The 20,674-nt window shown below is 39.0% G+C and overlaps 1 protein-coding gene across 1 annotated transcript; it reads right to left on the reverse strand.

Moving 5' to 3' along the window:
- Positions 1 to 3,666: 3,666 nt before the first annotated feature.
- LOC139767417 (alpha-N-acetylgalactosaminidase-like) lies at positions 3,667 to 19,580 on the reverse strand. The gene is given in 10 exon segments (XM_071696774.1): positions 3,667 to 4,064; positions 5,397 to 5,504; positions 6,433 to 6,630; positions 9,164 to 9,325; positions 11,572 to 11,583; positions 11,585 to 11,667; positions 12,673 to 12,847; positions 13,886 to 14,060; positions 15,954 to 16,120; positions 19,553 to 19,580. Coding segments are annotated over 9 exon segments (1,242 nt in total). The 5' UTR covers positions 16,112 to 16,120; positions 19,553 to 19,580; the 3' UTR covers positions 3,667 to 3,893.
- Positions 19,581 to 20,674: the final 1,094 nt, after the last annotated feature.

Below are 20,674 nucleotides of genomic sequence, written 5' to 3' on the forward strand. Positions count from 1 at the left end.
GGTGTAGAGTGGCTGACAGATAACATGAATTTCCCAGAATTTCCTGCAAAAGCTTCTGGAAGATTGTGTTATATAACATCTAATTGCATCATTCTTTCTTCAAAATTTGATGTGACACCCTGAAACGACCAGGTAATACCTAAACTACCTGTCAAAGTCATAGAAACGACAACCTCAAGCTGAGCTGGGCGATAGAAGGGATTAAACTTTGGCAAAGTTCGATCAAGATGAACCCCAGAAACGTTTTCGTTGTGTTCCGTCACGTTGCGTAATACCGAGTGACGTAAGGACTTTATGATTGCGTTATCAGCGATCGTTATCAACTGCTGTTGCCGTCCCAAACGAGCGGAACAACATACATTGTCTTGAAATACAGGAATTCAAGGAAGACACACACCACACACACACACACACACACACACACACACACATATATATATATATATATATATATATATATATATATATATATATATATATATATATATATATATATATATATATATATATATATATATAAACAGGATAGCCTTCATCACTAGCCCATATAGGAAAATATTGAGACGCAAACACAGCTAATCAAAACATCACTCAAGGGAGAGCGAGCCTCGCTGAGTCATCTGGGCCAAGTCTGGTATGCACGACCCTTGAACACGACGGTATACGACCCTTGAGCACGACGGTATACGACCCTTGAACACGACGGTATACGACCCTTGAACACGACGGTATACGACCCTTGAACACGACGGTATACGACCCTTGAACACGACGGTACGACCCTTGAGCACGACGGTATACGACCCTTGAACACGACGGTATACGACCCTTGAACACGACGGTATACGACCCTTGAACACGACTGTATACGACCCTTGAACACGACGGTATACGACCCTTGAGCACGACGGTACGACCCTTGAGCACGACGGTATACGACCCTTGAGCACGACGGTATACGACTCTTGAACACGACGGTACACGACCCTTGAACACGACTGTATACGACCCTTGAGCACGACGGTATACGACCCTTGAGCACGACGGTATACGACCCTTGAACACGACAGTATACGACCCTTGAACACGACGGTATACGACCCTTGAACACGACGGTATACGACCCTTGAACACGACGGTATACGACCCTTGAGCACGACGATATACGACCCTTGAGCACGACGGTATACGACCCTTGAACACGACGGTATACGACCCTTGAGCAGACCGGACCCTACTACGAACCCTAGTTACGTCAACAATAACTAGGGTCGATGGTGAGGAAGATACAGGTGGCGGCACACTGTAGCCAGGCAGACGTAAACAAGAGTTAGGAACCATAGGTTCGACTCCCGCTGGTGTTGCTGTTGCTTCCCTCCTGCCAGACGCCCCCCCCCCCCCCACCCAGACACTTCACTACCCACAAGACAGTCGAAGGTTGAGAGAAAGTGTGAAGAAAAGTAATGAGGTGCGGCATACGGGGAGCGACGTTGAGACAGAATGGATTGGCATGAAGTGGTTTGGACCTGAAGGGGATGGATTGCTGCAGGTGAACCCATGGCGGCTGAAGGGAGTCACTGGGTGGAAAGGGGGATTAAGGTCTTGCTTGTATTAAGTACCATATTAAGGGAGATGACAGTGTCTCTTCGACCATAAATGGGTATGTTGGATGGCACAGATACTCCAACGGTGTGGTCTAGATGTGAGTCTTGCGCTCTGAGTGCCTAATAAAGGAGGAGAGTGGACGTGTTTAGGGACGAAGTGACTGTAGAGGACATGTAGTGTGAGGTGGGTCGATCGTGGGTGGAATGATCTTGTAGAAGTGGACAAGAAAACGCAATGTGATTTAGAAGACTGACTAGTGTATACTGAAATAGTTCGGACGTATGGAATGGATGTTTCACGACTGAGTTACTGAGAAAATGGCGAAAGGATGAAGTGCAGGAGGCCTTGGATCATCCAGGCCTGAATATTAAGTAGGGTGAGAGGCATGCATTGGATTGGAAGAGAATAAACAGGATCGATGTGGTATATTAGGGGTGATGTGCAGGCAGTGATTGGAAGCCGGTGGGCTAAAAATCGGTGAAAAGTCTTATGTGATACGAGACATTTCTTTCTCAACAGAATTACCTGAAATTATGTGTCCCAATCCGGTGGTTTGAGCTAATGATAGCCTCTTCCCTGTGTGTACAGTAGAACTTCGTTATAACCAGACTGCATAACAAAAATATGGTATAGATATCTAGTAACTGTATAGCCCTTACGTTTGGAAGGAAGTTCATGGCAGAATAGACAGAACAGGAGCTGAGGAAACTGGACATAGACTGTAGATAGGGATCATTGCTACAACATGTTGTGGACAGATGGCAGTAATATCGAGGGAAGAGGAATGCACATACATTGCGAGCAGTGATGGGGACAATAGAACATGATGTGTTGTATCCTCGCACTTGGATAATACAATTGGACATTGTGCCTTGGCATTGACGAAGAGCCTTACACCGTAAGATAAAGGACTTTATGGTGTCATTAGGAGATTCTACCGGGGCTGAACTCACAACTGGAGCGGTTGTAGATGGAAATTACAATCACAATCAACACGCCAATAGCGGTTGTGGATGGAAATTACAATCACAATCAACACAGCCTATAACCACTTGGTTATGTCCAGGTCTACAGATGGTGTAGGGAGGGAGGGCTGAGCTTGTGGAACGGATGGAATGGGAATTAGTGAATTGAATCCTCTGGTACGTGAAGGATACCCAATATTGCACCACGGAAAGATGTCGCCAAGGATGTAAAGAGATTTCTTTATGTGAGCCTTAAAATGGTGTCTATTGCAGGAGGTGGGGAATAATCTAGTGTCAATGTTATAGACTTGCAGAAGTTTCTTGAGAGAAGAAATAAAGTAAATTGTATTAAGATAAGACAACATGAGGAGGAAAAATATGCGGGACGTCAAAAACAGTATAGTATACGAAGTTCCGTGCAACGGATGACAAGAAATACTATGGCTATACCAGGCTGGGCTTACAGGTACGGGAACACAGCTGACGTCACACACCACCAAACCACCCGAGTTTGGGTTTGGTTATGTGGTTAAGGAGGGAAACTTGCCAAGTTGAGGTGAAATGAAGATTCTATATCATGGAACAGACCAGAAGGCGAGGAAAGCCTTGGAAGTAACTCACATTTCCTTAAACTATCACACCAAAACAGGTAACTTCATTTGGACGAAAGTGGCAGCAGAAATGGTGCTCTGTGATTGGTCCATTTGCAGCCAAATGATTGCCATGTCATTTGGTTGTCAGTTGTCCAAACAAGCCATATTAATTCACAAACCACAAGACCATCAGGAGACGAGGTACAATTCAACTTATATGTATCTAGTCGATGGTAAATTCCAAGACAAAATTAATGTTCATTTTCTTTTATTTCATCTATAGACCATTTGGTACATAACTGGACTCCATGAATGTGAATTAGAACAACCTGGTGACCATTTTCTAACATGGATCAGTCGTAATATAGAATCACAAAGATGACATAGCTTCTTGCCAAGATTAAACCACCTTAGATAAATCCACAAAAAAAAAATCTTACATTTCGTCTAATCTGACCCAAATTTAAGATGACATAGATTGCTTTCAAGACCTGAGGAATTACCCCATTGGGACAAAATGACTTGACTTGGACAGTAATTAATGATACATCTCTTCCAACTACACAAGTCACTGGTCAAAATAACATGGTTATGGCAGCCATTAATATCTATCGACGGGACACAGGACACTGGTCCAAAATGAATAGACTTTGGAAAATTTTGGATGATTTTTAAATTTTTTTTTGAAGAACATGGAGGATGTCCAGAGGAGGCCAGACTGTGGCCATGTTTACGTTGCCACGACCAGCCTGCAGCTGAGGATGACAACCCCAGATGGGTTGACCTCGAGGACCAGCTGGTCGTCTGGCAGCACAGTACCGTACTGGAGGTGATCGTACAGGTCGGTAATGACGTAGCCGTCTGGTGACGTCAGACCCAGAGACCGCAGGCTATGAGACACCTGAAATTTTTAGATTTTTTTTTTAATATTCCCGAAATTTTAAAACATTTTTTCTGATATTTTCTTGAAATTTTTAGATTTTTTTAGTATTCCTGAAATTTTAGAATATTTTTTCTGATATTTTCCTAAAATTTATTCTTTTCCAAATATTCAAGAAATTTTAGAATACTTTTCCGAATATTCCTGAAATTTTAAAGTGTTTTTTTCTGGTATTTTTGAAATTATTTTTTTCTAATATTCCAGAAATTTTAGAATATTTCTCCTAATATTCCTGAAATTATAGAATATTTTTCTGATATTCCTGAAATCTATTTTTCTAATATTCAAGAAATTTTTAGAATATATTTCCTAATATTCCTGAAATTTTAAAATATTTTTTCCGATATTGCTATATTGTAATTTTTTCTCATATTCCTGGAATTTTTAAATATTTTTTCTTATATTTTTAAAAATTTATAAATTTTTCCTAATAATCCTGAAATTTTAGAATATTTTTTTCTAATATTCCTATAATGTATTTTTTTTCTCATATTCCTGGAATTTTTAAATATTTTTTCTGACTTTTTTGAACATTTACAATTTTTTTTCCAAATATTCCCGAAATTTTAAGATTTTATTATTGATATTCCTATAATGTAATTTTTTTTCTCATATTCCTGGAATTTTTTAATATTTTTTCTGATTTTTTGAACATTTACAATTTTTTTTTTCTAATATTCCTGAAATTTTAAGATTTTATTATTGATATTACTATAATGTAATTTATTCTCATATTCCTGGAATTTTTTAATATTTTTTCTGATTTTTTTGAACATTTACAATTTTTTTTTCTAATATTCCTGAAATTTTTGAATGTTTTCTTCTAACATTCTTGAAATTTGATTTCCATTCTTATCCTGAAATTTTATAAATATTTTTTCCCTGAGATTTCCAAAATTTTAGAAGCTATTTTATAGCATTCCAGAAAAAATATATAAAAGAGGAATCAATATTATTTTAGAATACAATATTCATCATGAATATTTTGAGGTTATAATATTTGTTATTATTTATTTCTACTCTTTCAAGAACAGAAAATTGGAACTGTATGGCAGGGGGGCTTGCCGTGGGTATGGCAGGGGGCTTGCCGTGGGTATGGCAGGGGGGCTTGCCATGGGTATGGCAGGGGGCTTGCCATGGGTATGGCAGGGAGGCTTGCCGTGGGTATGGCAGGGGGCTTGCTGTGGGTGTGGCAGGGGGCTTGCTGTGGGTGTGGCAGGGGGCTTGCTGTGGGTGTGGCAGGGGGCTTGCTGTGGGTGTGGCAGGGGGGGCTTGCCGTGGGTAAACACTCACCTTCGTTGGCGTTCCGTCATCCTTGCGGTTCATGAAGGCAAGAGCGTACGAGTGGTTGCCATGCTTGACGGGGGTCACCGGCTTGCTCCAGATCTCTATCCCATTTTCCTTCAATCAAAGAAAAGAAAAAGGGTAGGCCGCTTTGATAACTGTATCTTCCCCTACACCTCCAAGCTCACCATATACATAAGGGTGGGCCGCTTTGATATCTGTATCTTCCCCTACACCTCCAAGCTCACCATATAAATAAGGGTGGGCCGCTTTGATAACTGTATCTTCCCCTGCACTTTCAAGCTCACCATATATATAAATGTGGGCCGCTTTGATAACTGTATCTTCCCCTACACCTCTAAGCTTTGAAACTCTCTACCTTCTCATGACTTTCCCAATACCTATGACCTGGTCCATTTTAAGAGACAGGTTTTCCACTTCCTTCATATGTTTTGAGTACGTTTCCTCGTCTCTTTTTTATTCCCCCTTTTATGAATCTCTTTATATTCCAATCAATGCCTAGCTTTGATGTGGACAATAATGATATATACGATATATCTATGACTATATCATTATACCTAAGACCAAATGACTATATTATCATACCTAAGACCAAATGATTATATTATTATACCTAAGACCAAATCTTGGTTTTGTATCATCGCTTTTGTTTTAGATTTCCTTCTGGCTCAGTTTCCCTTGTGTAACTTGATGTGTTTTTACTGACGTCAGGGAGGCTACAATATGCCATGATCACCCTGTCATGGGAGGTGTTTATTCATGAACATGGCCATCAACAGCTGACGGGGCCATGGGGAAAGAGTGGCCAATTTATGGCCCCCTAGACTGTTGCCCTGATGGTTCACGTCTGTGAGAGACGAGGGCAAAAATGGACAATCTCTTATTAAGTTGTTAACTACTTATAATTCCTGGTGTCCAATCACTTTATTAGTATTTCCAACTTTTATCTTCCCTAGTCAGGGCCCCCGGTTCAGTGGAGAGTACGAGTGTGTGACAGATGACTGTGAATAACACGTCTATTTACCTTGTAGATTCTCTTTCCCTGGATGCCAAGGGGGTCCTGGTTTACAGCAATGATGTCTCTGTTCTGTAGGATAGCCTTGTACTCAGGCCGGATGGTACGAAGGTCGACGGACATGATGAGAGGAGCAGACAGGATAGCCCAAATCGCCATCTGGGTCTTGCTTTGCTCATAGCTCAACCCGAAGTTACCGACAATCAACTGACCACATGAATACACAAATGTGACAATGGACAATCAACTGACCACATGAATACACAAATGTGACAATGGATCCTTTACTTCCATAATTTGTATAGATTTTTGGTACATTTTAATATTGTAATAAAATGTGATCATTACTTTTTAAGAGTCAAAGCATTCTAATAAGATGTAATCATTACTTTTTAAGAGTCAAAAGCTTGTAATAAGATGTAATCATTACTTTTTAAGAGCCAAAACATTCTAATAAGATGTAATCATTACTTTTTAAGAGTCAAAAGCTTGTAATAAGATGTAATCATTACTTTTTAAGAGCCAAAACATTCTAATAAGATGTAATCATTACTTTTTAAGAGTCAAAAGCTTGTAATAAGATGTAATCATTACTTTTTAAGAGCCAAAACATTCTAATAAGATGTAATCATTACTTTTTAAGAGTCAAAAGCTTGTAATAAGATGTAATCATTACTTTTTAAGAGCCAAAACATTCTAATAAGATGTAATCATTACTTTTTAAGAGTCAAAACATTCTAATGAAATGTAATCATTACATATTAAGAGCCAAAAACTTGTAATAAGATGTAATCATTACTTTTTAAGAGCCAAAACATTCTAATAAGATGTAATCATTACTTTTTAAGAGTCAAAAGCTTGTAATAAGATGTAATCATTACTTTTTAAGAGCCAAAACATTCTAATAAGATGTAATCATTACTTTTTAAGAGTCAAAAGCTTGTAATAAGATGTAATCATTACTTTTTAAGAGTCAAAACATTCTAATGAAATGTAATCATTACATATTAAGAGCCAAAAGCTTGTAATAAGATGTAATCATTATTTTTTAAGTCAAAAGCTAGTAATAAGATGTAATCATTACTCTTTAAGAGTCAAAAGCTTGAAATAAGATGTAATCATTACTTTTTAAGAGCCAAAAGCTTGTAATCAGATGTAATCATTACTTTTTATGAGTCAAAAGCTTGTAATAAGATGTAATCATTACTTTTTAAGAGCCAAAAGCTTGTAATCAGATGTAATCATTACTTTTTATGAGTCAAAAGCTTGTAATCAGATGTAATCATTACTTTTTTAAGAGTCAAAAGCTTGTAATAAAATGTAATCATTACTTTTTAAGAGTCAAAAGCTTGTAATCAGATGTAATCATTACTTTTTTAAGAGTCAAAAGCTTGTAATAAAATGTAATCATTACTTTTTATGAGTCAAAAGCTTGTAATAAGATGTAATCATTACTTTTTAAGAGCCAAAAGCTTGTAATCAGATGTAATCATTACTTTTTAAGAGTCAAAAGCTTGTAATCAGATGTAATCATTACTTTTTTAAGAGTCAAAAGCTTGTAATCAGATGTAATCATTACTTTTTTAAGAGTCAAAAGCTTGTAATCAGATGTAATCATTACTTTTTTAAGAGTCAAAAGCTTGTAATCAGATGTAATCATTACTTTTTTAAGAGTCAAAAGCTTGTAATCAGATGTAATCATTACTTTTTTAAGAGTCAAAAGCTTGTAATCAGATGTAATCATTACTTTTTTTAAGTCAAAAGCTTGTAATCAGATGTAATCATTACTTTTTTAAGAGTCAAAAGCTTGTAATCAGATGTAATCATTACTTTTTTAAGAGTCAAAAGCTTGTAATCAGATGTAATCATTACTTTTTTAAGAGTCAAAAGCTTGTAATCAGATGTAATCATTACTTTTTTAAGAGTCAAAAGCTTGTAATCAGATGTAATCATTACTTTTTTAAGAGTCAAAAGCTTGTAATCAGATGTAATCATTACTTTTTTAAGAGTCAAAAGCTTGTAATAAAATGTAATCATTACTTTTTATGAGTCAAAAGCTTGTAATAAGATGTAATCATTACTTTTTAAGAGCCAAAAGCTTGTAATCAGATGTAATCATTACTTTTTAAGAGTCAAAAGCTTGTAATCAGATGTAATCATTACTTTTTTAAGAGTCAAAAGCTTGTAATCAGATGTAATCATTACTTTTTTAAGAGTCAAAAGCTTGTAATCAGATGTAATCATTACTTTTTTAAGAGTCAAAAGCTTGTAATCAGATGTAATCATTACTTTTTTAAGAGTCAAAAGCTTGTAATCAGATGTAATCATTACTTTTTTAAGAGTCAAAAGCTTGTAATCAGATGTAATCATTACTTTTTTAAGAGTCAAAAGCTTGTAATCAGATGTAATCATTACTTTTTTAAGAGTCAAAAGCTTGTAATCAGATGTAATCATTACTTTTTAAGAGTCAAAAGCTTGTAATCAGAGGTAATCATTAGTTTTTGAGAGCCTAAATGCAAAGTTGACAATTAGAAACATAGTTTTTAAAATTCAAATTTAAATTTGAGATTTTTAAACATCATTTTTTTTATTATTAAATAAGATGTATTGATAATTATATTTCCCTTGTCAATAAGATTTTCTGATGATGTATATTGACTAGTAATCTAAGTTGGTCATTTGACTGCGCAGGAATGGTACTATATTGGGTCATTCCTGCGCAGGTGTGTGTGTGTTTTACCATATCTGGGTCGTTCCAGTGTCCTGGTCCAGCGTGTGGCACCATGAAGTCTTGTTTATCTCCGTAGTGGTCAATAATGGCGGTCACCGACGCCCATGAGTCCTGGATGTCGTTGTAATTTCTCCAGAGATTGCAAGTGTTGATGATAGCGGTGTAATTTGGCTGTGGAAGATATCGTACGGCATTACCAAACCAGAAGGAAGATATCGTACGGCATTACCAAACTAGAAGGAAGGTATCGTACGGCATTACCAAACCAGAGGGAAGATATCGTACGGCATTACCAAACCAGAGGGAAGGTATCGTACGGCATTGCCAAACTAGAAGGAAGGTATCGTACGGCATTGCCAAACCAGAGGGAAGATATCGTACGGCATTGTCAAACTAGAAGGAAGATATCGTACGGCATTACCAAACCAGAGGGAAGATATCGTACGGCATTACCCAAACCAGAGGGAAGATATCGTACGGCATTACCAAACCAGAGGGAAGATATCGTACGGCATTACCAAACCAGAGGGAAGATATCGTACGGCATTGCCAAACTAGAAGGAAGATATCGTACGGCATTACCAAACCAGAGGGAAGATATCGTACGGCATTACCCAAACCAGAGGGAAGATATCGTACGGCATTGCCAAACCAGAGGGAAGATATCGTACGGCATTACCAAACCAGAGGGAAGATATCGTACGGCATTGTCAAACTAGAGGGAAGATATCGTACGGCATTGCCAAACCAGAGGGAAGATATCGTACGGCATTGCCAAACCAGAGGGAAGATATCGTACGGCATTACCAAACCCGAGGGAAGATATCGTACGGCATTACCAAACCCGAGGGAAGATATCGTACGGCATTACCAAACCCGAGGGAAGATATCGTACGGCATTACCAAACCCGAGGGAAGATATCGTACGGCATTGCCAAACCAGAGGGAAGATATCGTACGGCATTACCAAACCCGAGGGAAGATATCGTACGGCATTACCAAACCCGAGGGAAGATATCGTACGGCATTACCAAACCCGAGGGAAGATATCGTACGGCATTACCAAACCCGAGGGAAGATATCGTACGGCATTACCAAACCCGAGGGAAGATATCGTACGGCATTACCAAACCAGAGGGAAGATATCGTACGGCATTACCAAACCAGAGAGAAGATATCGAAAGATATCAAAAGTGAAAATTGGACTTTACTATTTCATTTTCTAAACTGAGTTGATGTATATTGCAATAGTTGACAGGGATGCGTGTGATCTAGTATTTGTTGATAAACAAGAAGAAAATACAACATAAGTTCCTACTGAAAAATCTTGTTGACCAATGGCGTCTTAGCTACGTCTCTATCTTGTATATCAACTGACTGGTGTTCTTCTATTTCATTCTTGTGTCTCCCCTGATAATGATGTGATCATTACACGAAAGTGCACTTGTGAACTTATGTTCTACGTCTTCTATCTCATTCTTGTATCTCACCTGATGATTATGTGATCATTACACGAAAGTGCACTTGGGGAACTTATCGTGTTTCATATTCCTCCTGGTTATCAGCATATATATATATATATATATATATATATATATATATATATATATATATATATATATATATATATATATATATATATAGGAGCAGCAGTACTCCTGAAACAGGAGTTGTAGGAGTATGTGATAGAATGTAAGAAAGTAAATTCTCAATTAATATGGGTAAAAGTGAAAGTTGATGGAGAGAGATGGGTGATTATTGGTGCATATGCACCTGGGCATGAGAAGAAAGATCACGAGAGGCAAGTGTTTTGGGAGCAGCTGAATGAGTGTGTTAGTGGTTTTGATGCACAAGACCGGGTTATAGTGATGGGTGATTTGGATGCAAAGGTGAGTAATGTGGCAGTTGAGGGAATAATTGGTATACATGGGGTGTTCAGTGTTGTAAATGGAAATGGTGAAGAGCTTGTAGATTTATGTGCTGAAAAAGGACTGGTGATTGGGAATACCTGGTTTAAAAAGCGAGATATACATAAGTATACTTATGTAAGTAGGAGAGATGGCCAGAGAGCGTTATTGGATTACGTGTTAATTGACAGGCGCGCGAAAGAGAGACTTTTGGATGTTAATGTGCTGAGAGGTGCAACTGGAGGGATGTCTGATCATTATCTTGTGGAGGCGAAGGTGAAGATTTGTATGGGTTTTCAGAAAAGAAGAGTGAATATTGGGGTGAAGAGAGTGGTGAGAGTAAGTGAGCTTGGGAAGGAGACTTGTGTGAGGAAGTACCAGGAGACACTGAGTACAGAATGGAAAAAGGTGAGAACAATGGATATATATATATATATATATATATATATATATATATATATATATATATATATATATATATAGTGACGTGATGTAGTGTAGTAAACTTACAGTCATGCCAGTGCAGAGCCTGATAATCAGGCCATGAACATGAATACATCATGGGTCGTCCCGTCTTGTTCAGGTGGTAACCAAAAGCTGGATAGCCTGAAATAATGGACAGATGATGATGACAATGACTGAAACCCAGAATGATGAACAGATGATAAACAGATGATGATAATGACTGAAACCCAGAAGGATAAGTGTTGATGATAGACGAGAAAAAGCTATAGTTCGATTATCGTTCCAAATTAAAGGAAAAACCTGTACAATGAATATGGTAGATGGGGAGAGTCAATATGGACACATGCCAAGTGGAAAGGAATCTTTATTTTCCAAAGGTCAGAAGAGGAATAATGAATGATAGCCGGAGACACGAGAGGAGCGACTAAGTAATGGATTTCTTGGTCGAATGTAGTGAAGTTAGGTGGCCTGGCGATACAGAGGGAGAGAGAGAGAGAGAGAGAGAGAGAGAGAGAGAGAGAGAGAGAGAGAGAGAGAGAGAACGGGAGACACCACATCAGGCAAGAGAACGGAGTCAGTGCAGAAGACAGATTAAAAATGTTTTCAGTGGTGGACATAGCAGAACTGGAAGCCATATTTATAACAACTGAAGATGAACTAGTGGCGTAGAAGTAATAGTGGGAGTTGTGGTGGCAAAACTGGACAAGTGGACAGTAGTTTAAATGTTTAACAACCCTCCAGAGGATTTTAACGACCAAGAGGGAATATACGATGGTTCAGTTGAAGAAAGAGTGAGTCAGGAAAAGATGTGAAGTCAAGAGAAGTGCACAACTCCCTCTCCCTACAATCCAAACAGGTAATCATTACATGTTAATGTTTTGATAACATCAACCATTGAACTGCCGCCATGTTTGTTTACGAATTCTCACGTTCGTTGTTGAGTGTAAATACAATAAATCAAATAATGTTTATCATTTCATCTGATCTAGATAGTTTAGCAGCGTCATTCACACCAACTTCGAAATACGATCCTGAATCATCGAAAATACGAAGAAGTGAGTAGAAAATTCAGTTTACATGAGGAAAATTCGTTTACATACGAATTTCACCAGCTCGCCTCTAGTAGCAGCGGCCATTTTGATTTACCTTCGTCCATATCAGCTGGGTCAGCGTTGCAACCGTCTAATTTGACGTAGTCGACTCCCCAGTCGGCGAAAGTACGCGCGTCCGTCTCCAGGTGGCCCAAAATACCCGGATATCCGGCGCAAGTATGGCTACCGTAATCCTCGTAGATGCCAAATCGTAATTTTCTGTCGTGCATCTGGAAAAAAACGGTCCAATGTGACAGACATTTTAAAAGAGTTTCACATCTGGTGTTGCGTCTGAGATCTCTGTCCAAAGAAATACATTCGAGTTTCACTTCTTGTTTAATAATACGTCCAAAAAAACAGATGAGGAAAAGAAATAAATTAGATGTTATAGGAAATGTGTCTGAGTTTCACTTCTTGTGTGATAATACGTCCAAAAAAACAGATGAGGAAAAGAAATAAATTAGATGTTATAAGAAATGTGTCTGAGTTTCACTTCTTGTTTTCATCTGTTCACAATGGCGTCTGGAAACTGTTATGAGAAATTGATTCAAGTTTCATTTCTTGGTTAATATTTATATTCATTTATTTGGCTTTGTCGCTGTCTCCCGCGTTTGCGAGGTAGCGCAAAGAAACAGACGAAAGAAATGGCCCAACCCCCCCCATACACATGTATATACATACACGTCTTGGTTAATATTGTCATTAAAAACATTAGCTGCCACATATGTAATTTTGAACTTAATTAATTATACTTCTGTACCACTTTATGAACACTTATCTAAATAGGTTTTACTCTATATTTTGCACTTAAATAAAACTGTAATTTCACTCAAAGATAATTGGTATTTATGGTAGTTTAAACCTGAGGATGGAACGAGACAATTTAGTAGTTGTGGCAATTATGAACTGAAGATGGAACGAATGGAAATGTATTGTGTTTGTTTACTGGAAATGTTTATTGTGTTTGTTTACTAGAAATGTATTGTGTTTGTTTACTGGGAATGTATTGTGTTTGTTTACTGGAAATGTATTGTGTTTGTTTACTGGGAATGTATTGTGTTTGTTTACTAGAAATGTATTGTGTTTGTTTACTGGAAATGTATTGTGTTTGTTTACTAGAAATGTATTGTGTTTGTTTACTGGAAATGTATTGTGTTTGTTTACTAGGAATGTTTATTGTGTTTGTTTACTGGGAATGTATTGTGTTTGTTTACTAGGAATGTTTATTGTGTTTGTTTACTGGGAATGTTTATAGTTTGTTTACTGACGTAGTTTGCAAGTGAAGCGATGCCGGAGGGAAAACGTGTTGGGTCTGGTTGTAATTTCCCTTCGTCATCACGTTCATGGTCCAGCCAGCAATCGTCCAGGGACACTATATCGTAGCCCAGGTCACGATAGCCCTCACTCACCATCAGATCAGCCATCACCATGAAGAGCGACTCACTGGAAATGAAATGTACTAGGCGGTGGAATGAGGAAACACACGCAAATCGCTGGAAATGAAAAGTACTAGGCGGTGGCATGAGGAAACACACGCGATTCACTGGAAATATAATGTACTAGGCGGTGAATGAAGAAACACACGCGAATCAGTGGAAATGAAATGTACTAGGCGGTGAAATGAAGAAACACACGCGAATCAGTGGAAATATAAAGTACTAGGCGATGGAATGAAGAAACACACGCGAATCAGTGGAAATGAAATGTACTAGGCGGTGAAATGAAGAAGCACACGCGAATCAGTGGAAATATAAAGTACTAGGCGGTGGAATGAGGAAACACACGCGATTCACTGGAAATATAATGTACTAGGCGGTGGAATGAAGAAACACACGCGAATCAGTGGAAATGAAATGTACTAGGCGGTGGAATGAGGAAACACACGCGACTCGCTGGAAATAAAAAGTACTAGGCGGTGGCATGAGGAGACACACGCGATTCGCTGGAAATGAAAAGTACTAGGCGGTGGAATGAGGAAACACACGGAAATCGCTGGAAATATAAAGTACTAGGCGGTGGAATGAGGAAACACACTCGACTCACTGGAAATATAATGTACTAGGCGGTGGAATGAGGAAACACACTCGACTCACTGGAAATATAATGTACTAGGCGGTGGAATGAGGAAACACACGCTACTCAGTGGAAACAAAAAGTACTAGGCGGTGGAATGAGGAAACACACGAGCTTTTAAAAACATTTTAAGCCAAAGCGACCATGAAATTCGTTTTTACGTCTCCTGTCGTAGAACAGAGACACAAATGGCGATAGATAAAAGGTTGATGGAGATAGTTGATCTATTAGCCATCTATTAGTTGATCTATTCGCTATAGTTCAGTTTGGCGTTAATATAAAAGACTCGTTTCTCTCCCGCTCTGAGACCGGATTGGCTAGCGGACGTGACGGTCCAATGTCGTAACAGGCAATAAGTGCGTCACAACCGTATCGTAACGAGAGACCGTGACGTAATGTAACACACCTAATCCGGTTAACGTAATGTAACACACCATATAATCCGGTTAACGTAATGTAACACACCTGATCCGGTTAACGTAATGTAACACACCATATAATCCGGTTAACGTAATGTAACACACCATATAATCCGGTTAACGTAATGTAACACACCATATAATCCGGTTAACGAGAGACTGTGACGTAATGTAACACACCTGATCCGGTTAACGTAATGTAACACACCTGATCCGGTTAACGAGAGACTGTGAACGTAATGTAACACATCTAATCCGGTTAACGTAATGTAACACACCATATAATCCGGTTAACGTAATGTAACACACCTGATCCGGTTAACGTAATGTAACACACCATATAATCCGGTTAACGTAATGTAACACACCATATAATCCGGTTAACGTAATGTAACACACCATATAATCCGGTTAACGAGAGACTGTGACGTAATGTAACACACCTGATCCGGTTAACGTAATGTAACACACCATATAATCCGGTTAACGTAATGTAACACACCATATAATCCGGTTAACGTAATGTAACACACCATATAATCCGGTTAACGAGAGACTGTGACGTAATGTAACACACCTGATCCGGTTAACGTAATGTAACACACCTGATCCGGTTAACGAGAGACTGTGAACGTAATGTAACACATCTAATCCGGTTAACGTAATGTAACACACCATACAATCCGGTTAACGTAATGTAACACACCATATAATCCGGTTAACGTAATGTAACACACCATATAATCCGGTTAACGAGAGACTCTGACGTAATGTAACACACCTGATCCGGTTAACGTAATGTAACACACCTGATCCGGTTAACGAGAGAACACACACCACTTACCTGATGCAATTTTGAGGGTCGTTAACACAGTCGACATTACAGCGAAACCTCTCCCAAGCGAGCCACCCCATTGGTGGAGTGAGAGCTAAACCATTATCCAGTCCTTGCACCACCCCCGCCACCATCATTGTCATTAATACGAATCCCACAACCTTCATCCTGTGTGGCTAGATACATACACCTTACATAAACCTTCTAGAATATGGTAGGATATATTTATATATGTATTTATCTATTTTGCTTTGTCGCTGTCCCCCGCGTTAGCGAGGTAGCGTAAGGAAACAGACGAAAGAATGGCCCAATCCACATACACGTACATATGTATATACATACACGTCCACACACGTATATACATACCTATACATCTCAACGTATATATACATATACATATATATACACATGTACATATTTGTACTTGCTGCCTTCTTCCATTCTCGTCGCCACCCCGCCATACATGAAATGACAACCCCCTTCCCCCGCATGCGCGCGAGGTAACGCTAGAAAAAGACAACAAAGGCCACATTCGTGCACACTCAGTCTCTTGCTTCCACCTTTCACACACACACACACACACACACACACACACACACACCTCAAGTAAGACACCAGCTTCTGGAGTTTCCATACGCCACCAGAACCGTGTCATATGCAAACAGCAACTGACCCACCTAACGTACTACCCAATTTCCAACATTGTAAACATAGGTTCGCTCCATGACCCTCGTATTTACTCCCTCATCATCCCCTTCATTAAAAACAAAACAAAAAAAAACGAATAGATCAAGTAACATCACACACCTTTCCCAGAGACCTAAACTTCACTTGGAACCATTTACCCTCCTCCCTTCTTACTCGCACACACGCCTTACTATCCCAATAAACATTTCTAACAGCCCTGTCATATGCTTACTCCAAATCTATAAATTTTTCTCTCTCTGAATGCGGTGCAGCTGTGGTTTGACTGCGTTAAAGAGTGCGTTTTAGATATCAGTAGATGGCGCCATTGAAGATGAAGTATCATATGGTGAGAAGATGTTCTGGGTGCACTGAGAATTGTGTGGAAGAAGAGGTCAATGCCTGTTAGAACAAAGATTGGTTCGTTTGAAGGTATAGTAGTCCCGACAGCATTGTATGTGTTCGAACCTTAAGCCTCGGATGTAAAAGAATGGAAGAAGGTAGAAGATGTTGGAAATGAATAACTGAGGACAATATTTGGTGTGGGGTGAGTTGATCATGTGAGGAATGACGGTGTGAGAGTGGCTGATGAAGACAGCTGACCAGGGTGTGCTGAAATGGTTTGGACTTATGGAGAAGGTGAGTGAGGAGAGATGGACGAAGTGGATCTACGTGTCTAAAGAAGAGGGAGTACGAAGGGTGAAATGCGTAAATGAGTAAGAACGATTTGGAGTAATGTGGTGTGCGGGGAGCGACGTGCTCTCAATGGACTGAACCACGGTTAAGATATAACCACAGAATGCTTTGTGGGGTCTGGCTATGGATGGTGGGTTATAGTTTCGGTGCATTATCCATGACAACCAGAGGCTGGATATGCGGAAGTAAAGCCATATTGTTCGTCTGGCGCTGCCTCGCTAAGACGGGAAACTACGAGGAAGTACATGTCTCATCCGAAGACTTAACCTTCATAAGTCTTCATAACTCTTCAAGGTCTATGTCCCATGGAAGGTCAGAGACCAAGATGTATGCATCTGGTCACTAAGACCACTCACGTCTGTTCACCAGTTTCTTTTTGTGTTATCATCAACACAGCTGTGGCCACTCCCAGCCCAACCTTATCTGAACAATAACAACAGATAAGGGAATGCGTCAGTCACCATGGGAGACTTTCTGATAAGACACCTGCCCTACTGTGAAGATTACATTGCCTCGGAGTGTTGTGAATTCCAAACACGGAACGACAGTGTGTTTTCCATTTCAGACTCTTGGCTGGAGTGTATAGACGTGTGAAAGAGAGTTATATCTCCGTATTCCCTGCATATCTTAGAAAGCGACAAAAGGGGAGGGAAGTTGGGGGCTAAAGTCCCTCCCCTTCTCGTATTTCAATCTCTAAAAGAGTAAACAAAAGAAGGAGTCACGCGGAGAGTGTTCATCCTCTTCGAAGGCTCAGGTTGGGGTGTCTAAATGTGTGTGGATGTAACCAAGATGAGAAGAAAGGTGAGAGATAGGTAGTATGTTTGAGGAAAGGAGCCTGGATATTCTGGCTCTGAGTGAAACGAAGCTCAAGGGTAAAGGGAAAGAGTGGTTTGGAAAAGTCTTGGGAGTAAAGTCAGGGGTTGATGAGAGGACAAGAGCCAAGGAAGGCGTAGCACTACTCCTGATGCAGGAGTTGTTGGAGTGTGTGATGATAGAGTGTAAGGAAATAGACTCTAGATTGATGTGGGTAAAACTGAAAATAAAGGGTGAGAGATGGATGATTATTGGTGCCTATGCACCTGGGCCTGAGAACTGAGATCATGAGACCAGCTGAGTGAGTGTGTCAGTAGTTTTGATGCACGAGACCGGGTATTGATGATTGGTGATTTAACTGCCAATTGAGTAATTTGGCAGTTGAGGGTATACTCGGAGAGTATTGGGTATTCAGTGTCATAAATGGAAATAGTGAACAGCTTGTGGAGTTGTATACCCCAGCATGAACCAGGTACCCAAATCATCGACCAAACCCTAAGTGTGGATGAACAGGGGGGTTGATTGTGGACCGACTGCTGCAACCAGGATTCGAACCTGTGCACTCGCCTCCGACCGGCCCTTAAATGCATCATGGTCAGGTACGCTAATCGCTACATCACAGAGGTTTGGTGAAATGGTCGAACCGTCGTACATTAGGGTCATATTGACGTACTCCAGGCTCGTATCGTGTAGTTTGCGATGACCAACATGTCGATAGGATAGACTATTGTTTATATTGAAATATATCCACAAAATCCTTCAGACCTCTGGTCATGAGTGCGACCTAACATGACATCACACTCTCAATTCCATTCCTGTCAGACAACAGCGTCATCTGCAAACAGCAAGTGTCGCAATTTCTACATTTTCTCCACCAGGGTTCAACCTTCGCATTCACCTCATCTTAACCAATTCTCTTTAAAGAAAAAAAAAGAAGATAAAGCCATGGAGTCATTGTCACACTACACGACCCTGATTTACACCCACGTTATGTTAAACCAGGGTCACTGAAACCTGAAATTAATCACATAAATCCACTACCTATTTCATTATGTAAATTAAGTAATCATGGTCATACGCCAAAGAGTAAATAAACTCCAACCTTTCCTTCTATATTTACATTGATGTACGTTCTTGTAGCCATAGATATTCAATATTCTATATTTTTCCTATACAGCTATAAAGTCTATATTCCATCCTAACTACAAAAATCTTAAAATAACATTAATGGTGCCCCATTCCAACACTAAATGGTTCTAGCAATCATTTGAACTCACCAATTATGACCCATTCCTACACTAATGATTATTCCAATTATAATTATAATTATCCCTCATCCATCACTTTACATTTATGTAGTGTATAACAAGCCCTACATACCATTATCTACTTAGACTACGCGATGTAGACCCTACCTGATTAAAGATCCAGGGGTAACTGACCCATTACCAGGGTCGCTCACTGGTTTATATACACATGGGGTCAACTTGAGGACAAGGGTTCGAGGCTGGGAAACGAAACATGTGTCGAATGGTTGCTGATGGCTGGTTCACGTATGGCTGGAAATGCCATCGTGTTGCTATGGAACCTCACTTTCGCTGAGTTGAAAATTAGCCTATTATGAACCATACACCATACCCTATTATGAACCATACACCATACCCTATTATGAACCATACACCATATTCTATTATGAACCATACACCATACTCTATTATGAACCATACACCATACTCTATTATGAACTATACACCATACCCTATTATGAACCATACACCATACCCTAAACCCCCCACTCCAATCCTGCCTTCTGTGTTGTGTCAATTTAGTCAAATTCCTTAAAACACAAAATAATGTATTGATATCTGATTATTTCTCACTCGTATGGAGCTCTGTGTATCTAAATCATAGATCTAACTATTGATTCTTATAGATATATAGATATATGACCTAACTTTCCATATGTATATTATCATAATGTCTTTGAATTCATTTTGTTTTTCTTGGTCCATTATCGACCCGTTACAAAATATGTTTACTCAACCCGTTTTCTTTGTTAGAGTTTAAACTTAATCTGATTATAAAAACAATTAACGAAATAAAGTCTCTTTTATCATGTTTGCGTTACGAAAAATTTCTGTATAGATAGCCATTTCAAATTACGGAAGGTTTGTGTGTGTGTGTCTATATCTTTTGTGGATATTACATTTCTGAAGAGTTTATGTAGACACCTCCCTCCCATTTTCTAGTCGTTTTCTTCTATAACACATAACACTTGATCAATGGTAACATAAGTACTTGTGTATATTTCTATATCCCATTTCAATCATATATACATCATTAATACTATTTTAGATATTGAATTACAGGAATATAGAACATGAAAAGGATTTTGCACCATCTATGAACTTGCATGGAGGAAATCTTATTGTATTCTGCTGTTTTCTTTCCTTCATATATTCCTTCTTTCCCTTCATTTATAATATTATCAAAGTTTATTTCGTTAATTTCAACATCAAACAGACCACAGCAATCAT

Source organism: Panulirus ornatus, chromosome 61 (assembly GCF_036320965.1).
Source record: "Panulirus ornatus isolate Po-2019 chromosome 61, ASM3632096v1, whole genome shotgun sequence".
Lineage (NCBI taxonomy): Eukaryota > Metazoa > Arthropoda > Malacostraca > Decapoda > Palinuridae > Panulirus > Panulirus ornatus.